General features: G+C 40.8%; 1 protein-coding gene across 3 annotated transcripts in view; it reads right to left on the bottom strand.

Moving 5' to 3' along the window:
• Positions 1-19902, bottom strand: part of LOC135220553 (probable 28S rRNA (cytosine(4447)-C(5))-methyltransferase) — a 116693-nt gene that overhangs the window by 39772 nt on the left and 57019 nt on the right. For 2 of the 3 annotated variants that reach the window (XM_064257751.1, XM_064257753.1), the window contains exons 3-5: positions 19504-19756; positions 19145-19303; positions 18809-19001 (exon numbers count right to left, since the gene is read on the bottom strand). In XM_064257751.1, coding sequence (XP_064113821.1) covers positions 18809-19001; positions 19145-19303; positions 19504-19756 — 605 coding nt within the window. The remainder of the gene's footprint in view (positions 1-18808; positions 19002-19144; positions 19304-19503; positions 19757-19902) is intronic. The other variant, XM_064257752.1, reaches the window with a different exon arrangement.

The raw sequence follows: 19902 nt of genomic DNA, 5'->3' as shown, positions 1-19902 counted from the left end.
ACAGACGCACCCTCCACTACACTATCACTATCACCGAATTTGCGTTGCAAACCCCGCACTGCACCCCACATCACTTCCTTATCCGAAGTAAGGGATTTCACTTGTACACCTAAGGCAGAAATAGCAGCCATAATATCTTTCATGGTTGGTTCACTTACCTCCGACTCCGTAGGAGGATCTGGTACTACTACCTTAGGATCAGGATTAGGAATATTAGTCTTAGATATGTTAGAAGGGGGCAGATTATCAGAGGATCTAGAAGAAAGAACACTAGAAGATCTAGCTCTCCTAATTCTGTCTTTTTCTAGACGTCTCACATATCTATCATACTCTCTCCATTCTCTCTCCGACAGACTCTCACATTCATTGCATCTACTTTCAAAAGTACAAACGTGCCCTCTGCAATGCTTACAAATTGAGTGGGAATCAAGAGCGGCTTTTGGAAGCCAGGTCTTGCACCCCTTCACACACATTCTCACAACAGAGTCAGCCATCTTGAGAAAACCAAAATCAGTGAAAAAATCCAAGTCGGAAATCAACAAAGTCTATCTATGCACAAAGAAAAGCAAAGGATAATCCAAAATCAGCGAAAGCCATCAACGAAAAAACCAAGAAATGGGTACTTCACCAATTGTAGCAAACCCAAACAAAGAAGAGCAAATTTCCAAACGTGCTGCACCGAGCGACGGCAGGGAATTTCTGAGGACAAATGGGAATGGTTCCAGGTACCTGGATAGAGGGAGCACAGGTATGATCACCTGACCGTCTATCGGCGATAGCCGCGAATTTTGAATTTCTGCCGTGCGCGCGACGAATCGGCGGGTTAAAGCTATATATATGTAACTACCAGGGAAGTTAGATATTTAAAAATACAATTTACTTTTACAAATTGTGATTTGTTCCTATACGTTATACAAACCCCTAGTTCCTTACATTAGGAAGACACTGATTGGAGGGAGGAATCTGATAGTGTCTGTGAACAGAGTAGTGTTCACCCAACCAAGGGTCTCCCTCCTGGTCATTAGAGCAAGGAGAGGAACCAGGCCTCTGTCCAATTGATCGGAGTACGGGAACTGCATGACCAATGGCCAGACCTCTGGACCAATTCATAAGAGGGAGGCAAGCAGAGACTCTTATGAATAGCAAACAAGAACCTTATAGTCAGAAGCAAAAAGACAAATATATAGGTACTGAATTTTTCTTATGCCAAGATCCTTTTCCCCCTTGTCAGGGAAGGGACAGATAGTACATGCTCCTATATCCTTATGGAAGGGTACAGAATGGAGCTCTGTAACAGCTTAACAGCATCAGCCGCCCATTCCAGAGTGATGACAGTGATTCTCTGCCCGCAGTGAGAGAGAAGAATCAACAGGAGGAAGAGAAGCCAGTCACTCTCTCATTCACACCTACATTAACACGGGTAAACAAAGGCCAGATGCAACCTTATCCAGTTACAGCTGGGTAAGCTACATAACTTGTTGAGCAGCCACCATGGGTCCCAAGCAAAAAGTTTCCTAGGACCTATGGGCTATATCCTGAAGGTAGAAGGAAGTGAAGGTTGTCTAGTTGGCCCACACCCCTGCCTTCAATACCTGTGGAACTGACAGGTTTTTGCAGGACACAAGGGTAGGGACCAATACCTCTGACTTAGTGGGCTCTCGGGCCAAAGGTACCGGTGTCATCTCTTCCTTCGGAAGAGTATGCTTTCTTGATCACTTCATGAAGCCAAAATGAAATATAGTTCTTGGACACTTCTTTCTTGGTCACCCTGGTGCCAACAAAGAGGCGTCAACATTCAGGCCAGAGATGGTGAGTTCCCTTCAGATAGTGCCGTAGTACTCAAACGGGACAAAGTAGCATCTCGCTTGGATCATTACCACAGAAGTCCTCGAGAGAGGGGAACATAAAGGACTCGAATCTAGCATTATGGACCAATGGATTCAGTCTTAGCTACAAAATCCGGGTGAAATCGAGCGTAACTGATCCCCACCCCTAGAGTGTTTAACATTACAAGACAGACCATGAAGCTCACCTATTCTCTTCGCCAATGCCAACCATAAAGCTCACCTATTCTCTTCGCCAATGCCAAGGCCAGCAAAAAGACAATCTTGAGGGTCAGATCCCTGTCTGACAACTCTCGCAGAGGCTCGTCAGGCTCACAAGTCAAGACTTTAAGATGAGATTCACGCCCCCACTCAGGAGGGCTGAGTTGCCTAGGTGGGCAAGCATCTCAAAACTCCTCATAAGGAGAGAAATCACCATGGAAGTGGATATATCCACTCTCAGTTTCAGGACTAAGGCCAAGGCAGACCTATAGCCCTTAACTGTGGATACAGAGAGGAGCTTCTCTCAGCAAAGTAAAACTAGGAAATCTGCGACCTGCTGAAGACTGGAGGGAAACCCTGTCTACAACACCAACCACAGAAGATGGACGTCCATGGAGGGGGAGCGACACATCCCAATCAACTCCGCTGCTACCAAGGGGTGTAGGGACCATTCTGCCCCTACCACTTGGCCCCATCTGCCGAGACCATCGGCTATCACGTTCTTCTTCCCCCAGATGAACCTTGCTGTTAGAGAGGTTCCTACGCTTTCCGCCCACTCTAGGATGGTTTCCACCAGGTCGCACAGGTAGCGTGACTGCAGGCCCCCCTGCTTCTTGATGTATGCCACCACTGTGGCGTTGTTGCACATGATCGCCACCATTCTGTGCTTCACTTCGACCTCGAAGGCCTGGAGAGCCTTCTGGATGGTCAGCAGCTCCAACCTGTTGATGTGGAGCTGTTGTTCTTGCTCCACCATGTCTCCCCTTTCATTAATGACGGTAGGTGGGGGTCCCAGAACTTCCTTCGACACATCCATGAACAGGAGCATCTCTGGAGGGACGTCCATGAGGAGCACTCTCTGACGGCTGTTTGTCTCGTCCAACCACCAGCGCAGAGCTTCTCTCGTGGCTTGAGAGGGGGGGGACTAGCTCCAGGGGGTAATTGTCTCCCGAGGTCCATCCCTCCTTCAGGTTCCACTGGATGGGCCTCAGCTTTAGTCTGCCTTGCGACCAGCTTCTCCAGGGAGACAAGTTGGCCTATGAGCCTCTGCCAATCTCTTGCCAGGAGGGGAGTCCCTTCCAGAAAGGGACTTGCTACTTTCTGAGGGTTGATCAGGCGCTCCTCCAACGGGAAGGCCCTGACCGTTACAGTGTCCAAGTCCATCCCCAGGTAAACCATCTTGGTGGTGGGCACCAGGTGCAACTTCTCCCACTGTGCCTCCAAGAGTTCCTTTGAGGAGGAAAGGAGCAACCAGTCGTCTAGGTACTGCAGGAGATGGAGTCCCCTCCTGTGAGCCCAGGCTGACATGAGAGAGAACACTCGTGAAGACCTGCGGTGCCATGGACGGCCCGAAGCAGAGGGTCCTGAACTGGGAAGTACTGTCCTCCCACCTGATGCGGAGGTACTTCCTTTTGGAGGGGTGGACTGAAATCTGAAAGTACGTGTCCTTGAGGTTAAGGGACATCATAAAGTCCCCTTCCCTAAGGGCCGCGAGAACCAAACGTGGGGTTTCCATCTTGAAATCTGTCTTGAGAATGAAGGTGTTGAGGACAGACAATTCTATCACTGGTCTCCATCACGCCCTGAAGCCTTCGCCACCAGGAAGAGATGGCTGAAGAACCCTGGAGAGTGGTCTACCACTCGCTGGAGGGCTCCCTTCTCTAGCAGAGACAGGACCTCCGGTCGAAGGGCCTCCCTGTGACTGGGGCTCCGGGGCTGGAATGCCCCACTGTCGGGCTCCCCCTGTCAGGGGAGGCTCCTCATCGAGGAAGGGGATCTCCTTCCTCATCGAGGAAGGAGATCCTCCCAGTCCCGCCAATGGTTCGAGAGGCAAACCCCCACCCATGGCACTTAGTGGGGTAGGGGGCCTCGAAACCTACTTCCTCCTAGGGAAGCGGCCACTCTTGCCTCTCCAAGAGGCTGAGGGTCTGGCTCTAAACGAGGAGGAGGGGGCTGGAGGAGCCCAAGAGAAGGGCTGAGTCACCTGCGCTCCCCATCCTCCTGAAGGCGAATCAAGGTTGTTGGGGGCAGAGCCTGCCCCATGTCTGGGTTGTTGCCTAGCCTTAGAAGGCTCCTGAACTCTTTGTTGGACCAGTTCCCTACAAGAAGATGCCCTGTAAACGATGGAGTCCTGGCTGGCCTTCCTCCAGCACTCCAAGGCCTCCTCTACCAACTGCTCTGGGAAGAGGGATTCGCCCGAAACCTAGGCGTTCCTTAGGGCCTTGGCTTCCCTATCCGGTAGGCTCCTCGGGAGCCTAGCTAGAATGGAGTCCCTCCACCTTAAGACCCAGTTAGTCCACTGCATGAACAACTGGGTCGTCAGGAAACCCAGAGACTTACCCCCTGACAAGACCAGCTCCTTAAACTGGGCCAGTTCCCCCTCATCCCAGAGATCGTGCTCCATGGCAGACCTAGCCACAGCCCCAGTCCACAGGTCAAGCCACAACGCGAAGCGAATAGAGGTCCAAGCCATGGATTCCATGGCCATGGCCTCCTCCTGCAAAAAGGTGACCGGACCTGCCAGGAGCTTCTCCTCCGAGAGACCAGGGGCAAGGGAGGTAAGGGCCCCCTCTACCGACTTCAGGACTAGAGACATGCCCTCCAGCGCATACAGCTTCCTCTGCCTAGCCTTAGCTGCTGGGAGGAGTTTCAGGGAACCATGGGCCCTCAACGAGTTCTTGGGACCAGCTACCACTTCTTCCACTTGGGCTAGAGCCTGCACAGAGTACACCGCTTGGGGCAGGGACATAGAGGGCTTCACCTCTGCCTGCCCTCCGACGAGGCAGTCAACTGCCAACGCCTTCCTGGAGTCCGGAGGAGCAGTCAGCTCTGCCAATCTGTTCTTGGTCCGGATGATACCAAGGATCCTCCAAAAAACAGACCATTTGTCCAAGGGACCCTGACCCTCCAGGAAGCTCTGGAGGCCATCCTGGGCAAAAGCCTCATCTTCAAAGTCCTCCAGGGGCGTCGAGGGACCCACCACCGGCTGGGGAGACAGGGGAAGGGCTGCCGTTTCCTACCGGAGTACTCCACTGTCAACTGAAGTGCCCCCGGGGATAGGCTCCAACCGAGCCGGAGAGGCTGTCATGGGCCACCCTCTGGATGAGGGAAGGGTCCCACCCAGGGAGCACGGAGATGATGCGCCCTGCTCTGAATGTGGGTTAGGCAGGAGCAGGGGCTCTAGACAATAGGGAGCCCATCTGAACCATGTGGGGGCCGCTTGGGCCGCGCAGAGCCACTGGGGTAGCCAACCTCGGAGACTGAATGGTCCAGGAGCAGTGGCGCCTGCAGCGAGACCCGTCCCGACGGCAACCGCTCCTACTCTGACCTCTGCAATTGTGGCTACGATGGGACGAACGGGAATGGTGGTCTGGGGAGGAGGAGAAAGGTCCTCGACTCCTCCCAAAACGCCTGCTCCTCTTGGACCTATAGCTCCTATGGGAGGGCTTGCACGAAGACTCCAATGACAACCTGTCCTCTGACAAATGTCCTCTTCTCTTATCTCTCCTGTGACAGCTCCTGGCCCGGGGTGAGCGGGCAGGGTGGTTGGCAGAGTCGGCGTGGGAGAGAGAGAGGAGATCCCCCTCGAGGGAGACCACACCACCCGAGAATCCTGCGGACCCTGCTGGTGGGAAGGAGGGGCCCCAGAACAGAAACGCCTCCTCCCGCACGGGAGACCTGCCCGGGGTACGAGGGGTCCCTAACCACAGACCATGGGGGACACCTGAAGATTCTGTAGGCTCTTGTCGTCTACCCGGATCCCCTACCTCCGGTGAGGTGGCCAGGATGGTGGAGCCTACCAGGACACTGGGGAGGACACCGGGGAGCCCGAGCCGAGCACTCCACTCCAGAGCACGCCACTCCGCCCCAGGACGGAGATCCTCCAATGCCCGCAGTGCCGCCACCAGGGCCTCCATCGAGGGGACACCCTGTAGACGACCACACACCCAACTCTTGCAGGAATGCAGTGTCCCCAGACGGCACAACCTGCGGAGGTAAAGAGACAGACTCCTCAGGCCCCACACTGGGTGGGGGGCCCGGCAACGGACTCACCTAGGTCCTCTTGCTGGGAGGGTATGGGGTAAAAACCTCATCACGAAGAAGGCGACTCTTGTATGGGAACCGGAGAAGGCGAAGGGCCTTCTGGGCCACAGCTACCACTCCTACTACGAGGGGCCTCCGAAGCACCCTTCTTGGAGGGGGATATAGGCTTCTTTTTCCTCTTAGTAGAGGCTAGATTTCACTGATGCTCCAACCATGAGGCGCACTCGCCACACGCGGCCTCCTAAGAACAAGGCTGACACCGACACTTATTACACAAAGTGTGGGCATCAATCTTCACAGGTGATGGAAAAGCCCTACAAGCCCTACCCTCAGGATCGGGGCAACGGCGCTGCAAAGATTCAATCACAAACACACACACATAGGGAAAACACACCAACACACAGGGAAAAGGTAAAAAAAATGGGGAAAGCGGGCTGGTATCGGACGACAAGCTGGAGCATGTGACCGCAACAGCAACCAGGAAAGGACTGGAGAAGACAGGATCATAGGTCGCGTGGTCTTTGACCCCGGGACATTACTTGGCCGGAGGTAGGGGAGGAATAACTAGTCTTTTCTAGTCGGTACCGGATAGACATCCAAGTTTCTCCTATAATAGTAGTTCAGGGTAAGTATACGGCATAGATGACTTTGAGGGAATGAATGATACTTATAGTGTGTGAGCCTGCATCCGAGCATCCTTGGGTGTTGCAGAAGGCAATTTAGTATGGGTGTTGTAAGTGTAAGGAGACGTTGTCAAATGTAATGGGGAAGGTAATATGAAAGAGTGATATGGTAGTTACATTTGACAACACCTTCGAGGGTTGCATAAGTGAGAACGAGGGAGTAAGTGAGAGCATCGTTAAGTTGTTTGTAATCGTCAGGAATAATTGAGTTTAAATGTTTTCGTGGTTTGATGTGCCATGTTTGTGTTTGGTGTTGCTGTATGGTAGTGTTTAGGTGCATATGTTTTTCTGGAGAGAGAGAGAGAGAGAGAGAGAGAGAGAGAGAGAGAGAGAGAGAAGAGGAGAGAGAGAGAGAGACGAGAGAGAGAGGAGAGAGGAGAGAGAAGAGAGAGAGAAGGAAGAGAGCAGAGAGAGAAGGAAGAGAGGAGAGAGAGAGAGAGAGAGAGAGAGAGAGAGAGAGAGAGAGCGCTAAAGTGGTGGGTGGATAGTTAGCAATGGTTACCGAGCCAGTCTTGGATCAGTGCCTGTACTGGACAGACTTTTTTGGCCACGGTCTTGGATATTGTTGATGGTCAGTTGTGTCGTGTTTCTGGATCAAGCTATCTGATTTGCGGTTGATATAGTATGCTTAAAGTTGTTGTCCCTGTGTTGTTGAGTTTGTTCTGCTTTTGCATTGGAAGGTTGTTGAGTTTGTGAGTTTCTATTGGGCTGTATGTATATGAGTTGTTGTAGTTGTGAGTTGTTGAGTGTTGTTGTTGGTGAGCTGTTCTGATTTCTTGGTGTTGTTTGTGAGTGGTTGTATGTGGACTTGTGAGGTTGTTGTTTTGATGTTGTTGGTGTCCATCTGTGCAGTGATTTGTCGTTGTTGGTTGTAGTACTCGGTTGGTTGTTTTGTTATGATTCTCAGCGGTGGTTGTGTCTCGATAACCTTGTCCAGTGGACAGCACAGCTTCTTGCCTTGAAGACAGTCATAAATGGTAAGTACGAGTGTAAAATTGTTGTCTGTGGTTTTCGTTGAACCAACTGTCCTGCACTTAAAAGTAACATAAAGGAGAAAGCGTGGCCGAAGGTAATTTTGGCAGCCAGATTGGTTAAATTAAATGTGGGGGTCTTGCTTGCTTTTGTTATTTTAGCTTGTGATTCTGCCACAGTATGAGAGCACAAGTTTTATTTTATCTTGGTCGCTTGAATGATGCAAAATACTATAAGAAAAAGCAGGTACAAAGTATCAAATGCTTCTCTCTTTACTTTTACTCATAAAAAAGGTATAAAGTATTAAATGCTTTTCTCTTCATTTTTATTCATAATTCCTGTTTCATCTTATTGATTTCATTTCAACAAATCATGATTTAGTTGTACAATAAATACCGAATCCTATGGTATGACCAAAGTTTTCCTATCTTGTACAAACACGATAAATGAAGAAATATAAACATAGTGCTAGTTTTCTAAGCTACAGATGAAAATATGAGACACTGAGCCAGCTGCCTAGATCCCGTACTAGCCAATCAGAAACCACCAAACAAACGTCTCATATGCAAATGGCTCACCCAAGATTCTACCTTAAGTGAACCAGATTCTGACACCTAGGTAATTAGCAATAAAGTTAACCAAAGCTATCAGTATAACTAATATTAAGTCACACAAAAGCTGCATACTCCACCAAAACTGGAACAAATATCCAAATGATGAAAAGGACAGCACAAAAACCACCAATGTTAGTCGGGAGCTGGCAGAAAATGAACAGAAGCTCTCTGCTGAGTTGTACCCATTAGTCCCAAAAGTGGGAAGGTCCTTGTCACCTACACAATCCTACAGCCTCCAACCACAATGAATTAAAAATGAAACTGGTCATCAATTACAGTGTGAAGTAATTCTAAGAATACGAAACCTTAATTCCATATGTTCAATCTAAGCATCCACCCAACAATACACACATTAAAAATGTGTTAATCCACTAGAAAAACATTAAATAGGTATTGTATATACAGGTGGCCCGCAGTTAACGGCGAATCGGTTTTACGGCTGTCGTCAAAAATATTCATTAAAAGAATAAGATTCTTTGAGGTATTTTTATGACACAATTTTTCTGTTAACAGCGCCACTAGAGCCATTATGTCTAACGAGTACATACATTAGTAGAAATACTGTCCAGACCAAAAAGGTTATGCAAATGATATTAAAAAATGTTATTGAGAGTTATTACATAGGTATTAGGGTAAAATATATGCCTCTGATGCTGTTCTGTGCCAAAAATATAGTTAAATAAGTGCAAATTTAGCGATCGATAAGTCAATTTATAAATGTTCATGATTTTATGTTTAAAATGTGTATGAAAATGTATTATGTACAAGGTATTTTTTTTTCTGCACAGATATATAATACAAAGGCAGCTTTTTAAACTGCCCTTCACATTATCAAAGAGGATGTTTTTTCGTGTTCGTTCTTGTGAGCCGCTGCCTGCCGCTCTTCCGAAAATATAGTTAAGAAATGTGCAAATTTAGCGATCAATGTGTCGATTTTATAAATGTTCATGGTTTTACGTTTAAAATGTGCATGAAAATATATTATGTATAGGGTATTTTTGTTTTTGTACATAAATATGATACAAATTAAGGTTGCTTTGTAACTGCCCTCCACGTTATCAGAGGATGTTTTTTCATGTTCGTTCTTGTCCGCCACTGTTCCAAAAAATGCATTAACAAAGACTTCACGTGGTTATATTTTACTAATTTGGGAGCTAATTATAACTCATTTTGTTAATGAAACTTAAGCGTTTTGTTATAATGAAACTTCAGCTTTTTGTTATAAGTTTTCATGCATTTTATGTTTAAAATGTGTATGAAAAATGTAATACAGGGTATTTATTCTATTTTTTTACATAAATATGATACAGTGGCAGTACGCATGTCCATTTGAAGTCTTTGTAACAGCCCTTCACATGATGAAGACAATAGGTTGTTCAGTTGCACCCGAATAATAAAATTTTAATTTATATCATTGAATCACTTTTTTATAACAAATTACATTTACAATTGTTGTATAAATTGATTTTAAAAGATAAAACTCGCATATTCATTCAATTTTGCAACACTGCAGTTTGTTTGTTTTTCCATGGGATAGAAGTACGAAATATAACTGTGCAACTCCGTTGATTTTTTGCTTTGTTACTCAGGCAGAAAAACTGAGGTATGACCGTACGACCTCGAGATGCGATTGCTATGTAGATAGCATAGTGACGAAAATTAAGATAAGCACAGAAGAAAAAGTAAATATGTACCTTTTCCATAAATCTTTTAAAGTTATACATTACTTTACTGTATCCAATAATATTGTATGTAGTATTCTCATATTATTGTATTATAAAATACTACAGTAAATCTAAGCTAGTATTCCACGGAGCGGCCAATGTTTTAGTTTAGAAATCAGCTGATGGTGAATACGAGTTTGTTTTGCCATAATTAACGCAGTTCTGAGCAAATTTTCTTGCTTCTAGTTATCATAAATGAATATCTAGATACTTGACTTATATGAGACAAGGTTATTTTTCCTTATAAGACATGTTTTAAGGTGGAAATATGAATTGAATATGTCTCACTGTAATTATGAACTAATTTTTTTTTTCATTAACAGATTACATTGGCAGCATGTTTATTGAGTAAAAAAATTGTGTGATTCAGTTCGCAATTTTCCTTTATATCATCGTAATATGAACTTTGTTATTTATCTTATATCGGCATGAAACCAACAGTAAAATGTGTTCTTTCAAGCACAGCAGTTTTGATTAAAATTATTTTTATCTCAATTTTATTTACGGTAGTGTTTGATGGCATACGTTTACTGGAGTTTTAGCCTTGTTGCCGATGAACGATAATGGTCATTAGCAGCTTGAACGGTTTTCTCAGCTTCAGCTATAACTAGGTTTAAATTTAACAGTATATTTCCTTATTGATCTTCGATTTATATTGATCTTTGATCTATAGCAAATAAAGTTATTACATTAAGATATCTCAGTCCTATTTTACATAACCATAACGTCATTTATAACAACTACGTAATAGTGTACTATAGTACGATGATTGAAATACTGCAAGCCAATTGGATGTGGTTATCCAATTCAGTTGTACTTAGAAAAAAAAAAAAAAATTGTTTTTCATTCGGTTGTTCATGGCTGTACACGTTTACGCAACGATTATAACGTTAAAACCATACTTTCATCATTCTCTTTCGCCATTTTTGAACTTATGTAACTAGAAGATGGGATAAAGTTAGGCTATTGTAATTTGATCCCTAAAAAAATTGGATTATGGTAAGATGAACTGTCGTAACTTGAACACTACAGCTACCTGTACACTGTATAAAACCTTATATCTTTACATACTCTAGACATCCAAAGGATTAAAGCTAGGCTTTTTTCACTACAGTAAGTATTTATAATACTTTAATGTACTGTACACTAAATTCTATAGTACTATACTGCATAAATATAATTTTACTTATTGCGCCATTGCGGGACTACGGCACCGTTTGACTGGTCTAGGGCGCTGTTAACTGGTCTGGCCGAAAGAAGGTGTGCGGCAGCTGCAGGCTTTAAAATCACTTAAGTGTCGGCGGCTAGGAATGGAACCCCTGTCGCTAACCGAGGGCCGCCTGTACTATGTTACGTTATACAGCATCTTCCACAGCCCTGTGCTTATACATAAGTCATAAGGACTATCTCACAAAGACAACATATACATTCCATCAAAAGCAATCTACTCACAAAGGAATATCTTTCAGAGATAATTTACATGGGTATAAGTCAATTTGCCACCGACAATTCACCACTGACAATTCGCCACCAACAATTGGCCGACGATAATTCACCACAGATTACAGTTCAACACCAAATGATGTTTTACAATCATAGATGAAAACCTTTCTTTTAAAAATCTTACCTATTTTGGCTAAAATGACAAAAGTCATGCAGAACATATTTTTTTTAAACATTCTTATAATTTTATTATATCTGAAAATTGTGTGCTAGAAACATTCTCTTACTGCATTGTGCACTGCTTGCTCAAAATCACAATGGATATAATGGGGATTTAAGTTGGGCACCAGAGACATGAGCATTTCAAACATTCTCACATATGAAGCACACACTTTATTTGGTAGAGGTGCATAATAGGATGTACTCCACCATGCTATTTAGCTGGAATGCAGTATACTTGATGAAATAATTGTGGAGCTATATTAAAAAATACTGTCCTTATAGCAACTGGGAGATACAAGATGCTGCAACCAACTCACTGCCAAAGATGAACACCGGAGTTCCTCTTACTGGTCCACTATCCACTAACAGAAGGTTCTAGTCTCTCCCACCCATAGGCTCATACATTTTGTATCTAGTATTTGGAATGATTAAGTGTTCAAGGTCTGTTGGACAAGGTGGAGCATTACTGATCGCATTTCTTTGTCATCTTATTGACCTCTTCATAGTGCTTGAATGCGGCATGGATGCTCATGCTGTACGAGACATTTTAGAATTATACATTAATCACTACACTTGGTGATTCCATGGCATCTTCTGCTCGGCCTATTGAAGATGTTTTAACTTTAGCTACCGCTACAACTACAGCATCAACCACATGCAAATATTTATTTACTTCTTTAATTACGTTTTTTTTTTTTTGTGTGTGTGTGTGGATTCTTCCATTACAGTGGCCTCTTTGTTCACATTTCCAAAGCTTTGAACAGTTATCAAATACATATATAAATCCATTATGTATATGTGAACTTCTCCCTTCCTTTTTCACTTACTTGAGTGAACGCTGGCAGCAATTATAAGATATAAAGTACGTACTTGTATGTACTTAAGGGCGCCGGCCGGCTAATGCCATTTTTTAAGAACAGGACTTTGACATTCATACCATTTAACCCTTAATGGATGGATTGATCCTCAGGAGTAGTAATAACAGGTTTGGGGTGGTGGATGGATTGATCCTGTAGATAAACAATATTATGCACCATCGACTTGGAAAGAATCGGGCGGGAAATAGGTGCCAATACTTTTATAGCCCATAAATTCACTTATATCAACTTTTATACTGACTAAGATCAAGAGTGTGGGCATCTTAGGACTTCAGCAGTGCTGGTGACTCGAAGGAGGAATCTCTGCGTCCCTCTCTCACATGACTTGTTTTTTGTTCCTGTCTTTTACAATAGTATGTTAGTTGTAAATGTAATTTTACAAAGAAAACTGCAAAGAAATATTAGAAAAACCTAAAAGAGTAAAAAAAAAAGTTACTGAATCTTCGTTCACGGTAAATTTACGTAAATATTTTTCAACAAATATGCTAAGAATTTGTTACTGCTTTTACTTCTTATCTGTTTTGATATTGTGTGAGCAGAAATTATAAATTTACAAAACAGAATAAATTTATCTAATAGAAAAAACATATATGTTGGTAAAATTTACAATTGTCTAGTAAAAGAGGCCCCACAAGGGGCTGTAAACAATTATTTCCAACTTCTCGTGGAAGGCAGGGAAAATTGTTAAGGATTTTTTTCTTCACCATGTGCATTTGTATATTGTCCTCTTTCCATTTTTTTTTTTTTTTTTTTCTTTTTTTTTTTTTTGCTGATCTCAAAGTTTACCCAATCTGAGGAGCTGCATATCAATATATTTACATTTACCCGTCCAGTAAGGGTTAATAAGGTGACTTGGGACATCACCAAACCACATATGATTTTTGCTTCTGACCTTCGGTTTTGTGACGCCTGTGGGATTTATCCCGAAATAACCAATTTTCAAATTCTATCTCCTCCCTTGATACTTAATATTAAGACCTAGGATTACAACCATATACTACTATAGACCTGATGTAGACCTCCAAGCACATGAAGAGTTTTTTCCTTAAAGTAATTTTTTGCTAGATATGAATTTTTTCATTATGGTAAGAAAATAAACCCTGTAAATTTCAATGCTATAGTTTTAAAACTTACGAAGAAGATAGAATTTGAAAGTCTATAAGTACAGTTTTGAGATACGGACATTAAAAGTTTTCTTTGTATTTTTACAAAGACAATGTAAATAAATCATGATTATTATGAATTTTATATTCCTTTTTGAATATTAATAAACCAAAACTATTCATCATAATTTAATCGTAAACGAAGATTCCTTTGCTCATAGATCGTAGCCTGAGGCACTGCGTCAGGCGAGATGGGGCGCTCCTTTTTACGCAACACTCTCTCTCAGTCAGTGTCATTTCGCTTGGTAAGACGTACCTGTTCACGGTCTGAATAATCAACCAATATCATGTGTATAACATACAACTAGAAAACGAACTATAGCTAGAAGTGTTTGCGAACTGTTAGTGATTAGATTAGTGTCAGAATAGTAAGATAAAGCGTCAACTAAGTTGGTTTTTCAAGTGAATTATTAAAAATTTACACACAATGACAGTGTCTGGCAGCAACAGTGATAAGAAATGGAGGAATCTTGGTTGCCTTCCAGATATCCAAAATGATGACTTAGCAAGAATGGAACTGGCATTGCTTATCTATGAGATCAATAACAACCCTAACCAAATGATGCAAAAATATTCATAGACATGTGGGAAGGATATGATCCTTCAAACTAGAGCAAGTCTGCAGAAAATATTATGAAAATAACTGAAGGAGTACCAAATAAAATTCAAGTGATCAACAGACTTATAAAGAAAATTTACATCAATCACACATTCCAACAAAGAAAATGAATAAGGTGAATATAGTGAATATACTGATTGATGCAGTAGGAAAACGAATGCCTAAAGCATGTAATCTATGTAAGGTGTGGTATAGCATTGTAAATCCACAAAACCTGATCAGGAAATGTTACATGCCACATACCTACTCATCCTCAATGTGCATAAATCCAGCAAAATAAAAATAAGGACAAGAGTATTTTGCTCAACATGTCCAACATGGACAGATAATGTTATTAAATCAAGACTTAATGTGCAAATAGTAGAGGATGAAGAAGATGAGGAAGAGGAAGAAGAGGAAAGTGGAAAATAAAATAAGACTGAAGTGATAGTAAAAAATAATAAAAACAAAGAACAGGACAAGAGTATGGATGCAGAGATACTCATGGATACTACACGAGGCAATACAGCAGCATACATACGATGAAATAAATTACAACATGACAACACAAAATAAAATCCCAAAGAGGCTGTAGCCAGATCTTCATACCGATGAAAAAAAAAAAAAAAAAGTCTGCACCCTTTTGAAAAGAGGGAATTCCAGATTTGGTGACAGATGTCACTACAAGCATCCCAAGATATGTCACAATTATGATATTAATGGCAAATGTGCATGCCTAGACGGCCGAGGATGAATGCAGCGATCTACATCCAAAAATATGAAAAACTTGGAAGAAGGAAAAGAATGTCAGTTCAACAAACAATGTAGATATATGCACCCTGTAGCCATGAATCAAAATAAAATAAATAATAAAAATCAAAATAAAATGAATAAATATGAAGATGGAAGATCAAATGTATTGGAAAAGTTGGAATTTTTAATGTCAGAGTTTCTGGAAATGAAGAAAAAAACAACATATCAGAACAGGAAAGAGACATGGGTAACTCAAAAAGAAAAACAGGGTTCTTAGAAGAACTAACCCAAACTGAAAAAATAGATATAATGAATATAAATGAAACCTGGTATTCCCAAGAGACCGGTAATGATGATCAGATAAAGGGGTTCCAAACTTACAGATCAGATAGAAAAAATAGGAATCAAAGGGGAACTGCAATATATGGGAGACATAAATCAAGGAAAAATATGAGAAATATAGAAACACAGAATGTGAATTAATAGCGGTAGAATTTGAACCTCAAAAATTAGTTAACATCATATTATACAGACCCCCTAATACTAAAGTTTGACAAAATAATAAAAAAAATTGGATGATATATGTGGAAATCACAAAGATTGGAAAGAATGAATAGGAGATTGTGGTTGTAATTATACATATAAAAAAAGAATAATAGTAGTGCAGAAGATAAGAGGCAATTTGAAAAGCTATTAGATATGCTACTAGAACACAACATTCAGCAAATAAATCATCTGCCAACAAGAAAGGATAATATTTAAGACCTAGTATTTGTGAACAAGGTGAATTATGTTAAAGAAATAATAGTTTATAACTCGAGTATTTCAGACTATAGTCATAGAATTAACAGTCCGTTCCAAAGCAAGTGAAAAGAGACATAAGCAAGAAATGAAAAAGTGGGAAGGATATGGAAAATACAATTTCTATAGTAAGAATATAAAATGGTCAGAAATAAATAAAGAATTAAACAAAGACTGGGAAGACAAATTTGTAAGTGATAATATACAGGTAAATAGATATATTATAAAAAAAATTTTAGAGAAAATAGTGGATAAGTAGTATATAATGAAGAAGAAAAGTAAACATCTTATTCCAGAAAATCAGAAAGTGGAAAATTAGAAAGTGGAAAATCAGAATGTGCAAAAGAAAAGAATGCATGGAAAGTGATGGAACTAAAAAGTATGATAAAAAATGCAAAACAAAAGATTATACAATCAAAAGAAAATGACAAACGGAACTTAGAAGAAAAGAACCTAAAAATATCAAGCAAAACCCCAAACTATTTTACTCATATGTGAAAAAGATGAATAAAAGAAGAGTAGAAATAGGCCCTCTAAGAAATGAAGGGCAATTAATGAATGAAAAAAGAAATATGCAACATATTAGCAGAAAGACATAAGAGAGAATTTACCTCTAAATTGATAATGAAGATAATGATACAGAAATAAGAGATGAAAATAGTGAATATTTATCAGACATAGATATTAATGAAGCTAATATTGTGCAGGCTATTAATGAAATTAAAAATGGATCAGCAGCTGGACCAGATGGTGTCCCTGCCATTTTGTTAGAGAAAGTAGGTCATTCTATCATAAAGCCGCTCACAATATTATTAAGACAAAGTGTAGATACATGCAAGATCAAAGTGGATCAAAGTGTATGAAAAGGTGATGAAGAAAAATAAAATGAAACATTTAATGAAAAATAATATGTTTAATACAGGACAACATGGTTTTGTACCCGGAAAAAGTACACAAACCCAACTGTAAGTCCACCATGAGACCATATATAAAAATATGATAAGCAAAAAAGAAACAGATGTGGTTTATCTAGACTTTGCAAAAGCTTTTAACAAGGTAGACCATAATATATATTAGTGAAGAAAATTGGAAAACATAATACTGTGGACAGTGTAGGAAGATGGATAAAAAAAATTTTACAAAACAGAAAACAGATAGCGAATGCAACGATGAGAAATCGGATGAAGCTAAGGTAATATCCAGTGTGCCACAAGGTACGGTATTAGCTGCATTTCTGTTTGTTATTATGACTAAAGACATAGACAGTAATCTTAAGGACTCGGTTGTGAGTAGTTTCGCCGATGATACAAGAATTAAAGAAATTACTTGTGATGAAGATAGGAACTCGCTACAAAGACACCTCAACAAAATATAAGAATGGGCAGAGGTAAATAGGATGGTATTTAACTCTGATAAACTTGAATCAATAAATTATAGAGACAGAGAAGGAATATTATGTGTATATAGGGGACCTAATAACAAGACAATCACAAATAAGGAAGCAGTTAAAAACCTTTGTGTGATGTTGAATAGGAACATCTTATGCAGTGATCAATTAGCAAAACTATTGACAAAATGCAAAGCAAAAATGGAAATGTTGTTATGGCACTTCAAAACAAGAAAAGCCGAACACGTGATTATGCTTTATAAAACGTATGTGTATAGTCCACTTGAATATTGCAATATGATATGGTACCTACACTACCAAAAGGATATTGCACAAATAGTGTACAAAGATTATTTACAGCTAGAATAAAAGAAGTTAAGGACCTTGACTACTGGGAAAGACTACAATTTTTAAAATTATATAGTTTAGAAAGGAGAAGAGAATGCTACATGATACAAGCATGGAAACAGATAGAAGGAATTACGAAAGAGCAAGCAGATGTAGATTAATAGTGCGCAAAACTATACCAGGAAAACTAAGGAAAGTACACAGGACATTAATCCACTATGCACCAGCATCGATAAGGCAGCTTCTATTCAATGCGTTGCTAGCTCATCTGAAGAACATATCAGGAGTGAGCATAGATGTGTTTAAGAATAAGCTAAAAAAATATCTAAGCTGAATCCCAGACTATCCAAGCTTGGAAGATGCATTAGCAATTATCTGGTAGACATTAGAGGTGCCTCACACTGAGGGACCTGAAGCAACCCAAACAGGATGTAAGGTCTCTTAAGTTACGGTATTTCTCCTACACTAACTCCACTATTATCACTGATATTATGATCTTCTGAACTCTTATTAGAGTTAATTTTCTTCTTCTGTACGTAAGCAAGATGTTTTGCTTGTCTTTTCCTGTTTGGCATGATGAAAACCTTGCCGGAACAAAGAAAAAGCAAGCGAATGCCAAAGGTAAAACTCGAACATGTAGTCTCATTTATGTTTCTGGTCACACATAAGGGTGTAAAGCTCAGTCTTCCCATCTTGTGACTCATGGAATCTCTGCAGATGCCATTGTACATATTTCTTGTATGGATCAATGTTTTTGGCTTCTGAGTTACTTTTACTTATTAGCCTGTAACTATGAAAATAAGAGGAATTTTGACGAAATATTTTGTATAAGCATTCTCCATTATCATACGAAGTTTGAATTTTTTCATGATTTTGTATTTTTCACCTTATATTGGCTAGCCGGCACCCTTAAGTTTTTTATTCTAAGACTAAAATACTAGTTAAGTTTTGTAATATTAGCAATTAGCAATTTTTATTCTTATGACTAAAATTAGCAACTTGCAAGGAATGGTCTATTATTGGTAATAACAATGTCTGTGGCAGCACATAATTGGCGGGACAAATTATGTTTGGTGGCTAATTGCTGGTGGCAAATGGCGGGCAGCAAATTGTTCACATCTGAATTTACATACCTTTAACGTGCTTGTACGTATAGTAACAGGTCTTGGAAGTTCACTAGCTTCAATATACTCCAAGAGTTCAGAGGGACTGAAAAGTTCACTTAACTTTTCCATCAAGAACTCATTATAAGAGTAATACAAGCACAGATCTTTTAAGAATATCGCCATATATTCAGATCGACTGCGATTTGGATCTCGCCTTTTACTGTGTGAAGAGACAGAAACTGTTAGAATATTTACACCTAAGACAATTGGAGCACACTGAATAATCAAATTCAAATGCCCTCATTACATACCAACAAATGTAAACACTCAAGTCCTCATAATAACTCCAATCATAGAACTAACCTAAAATCAGCAAGCACATATGCTGTATCTTTGATGCGAGAAAGAACTGTGGGAAGATCAACTTTATCTCCCTTCAGTTCCTCTTCTACTTCTTCAAGGGTAGGAATATCAACAGCCATTTTGCCTGCTGTTTCTTCCATATAGGCATCTTCAGCTTCCCTGGAATCAAAAGTGCACTTACATGTAGTATAGAGTAAACCTCTACCAAGCCTTGCATTTCTACAAAAATCTAAAATAATAGGCATAATCCCCAAAACATCTTATATGATGAACATTATATAAAGTATTAATCTCAAATAGAACTGCATTTGCAGCCTACTATTTCTAAATCCTTCATTATAAAATGTAAATCAACATACTCTTCAGCTTTCTTCTTTTTCTCCAGTTTCTTTGATTGTTTAATGATATCATCCTCATCTTCATCACTCCCACCATCAACTCCATAATCATCTGTTTCTTCACCTTCACTTTCCTCTTCTTGATCACTATCACCAAAAATATTCATCTTGGATTTCTTAGTAAGCGGTAAATCTTTATCTTCTACAGTAGAGGTGACCTGGTTTTCATCATCACTGTCAAAACCTTGATCGCTATCAGTGTCATCAATATCTTCTGAAAGACAAACCAAAATACAATACCAACTTTCACATTAAAATCAGTTATTCCTATAGTACTTACCTGTTATTCATAGGGCTCTAAGTTCCAGGCTGCAAGGTTACTCAGCGATTGTGGAAAAAGTAAAAGAAAAGAGGGGGGGT

The sequence above is a fragment of the Macrobrachium nipponense genome, chromosome 2 (assembly GCF_015104395.2).
Source record: "Macrobrachium nipponense isolate FS-2020 chromosome 2, ASM1510439v2, whole genome shotgun sequence".
Lineage (NCBI taxonomy): Eukaryota > Metazoa > Arthropoda > Malacostraca > Decapoda > Palaemonidae > Macrobrachium > Macrobrachium nipponense.
This window is presented reverse-complemented; position numbering and strand designations above follow the sequence as displayed.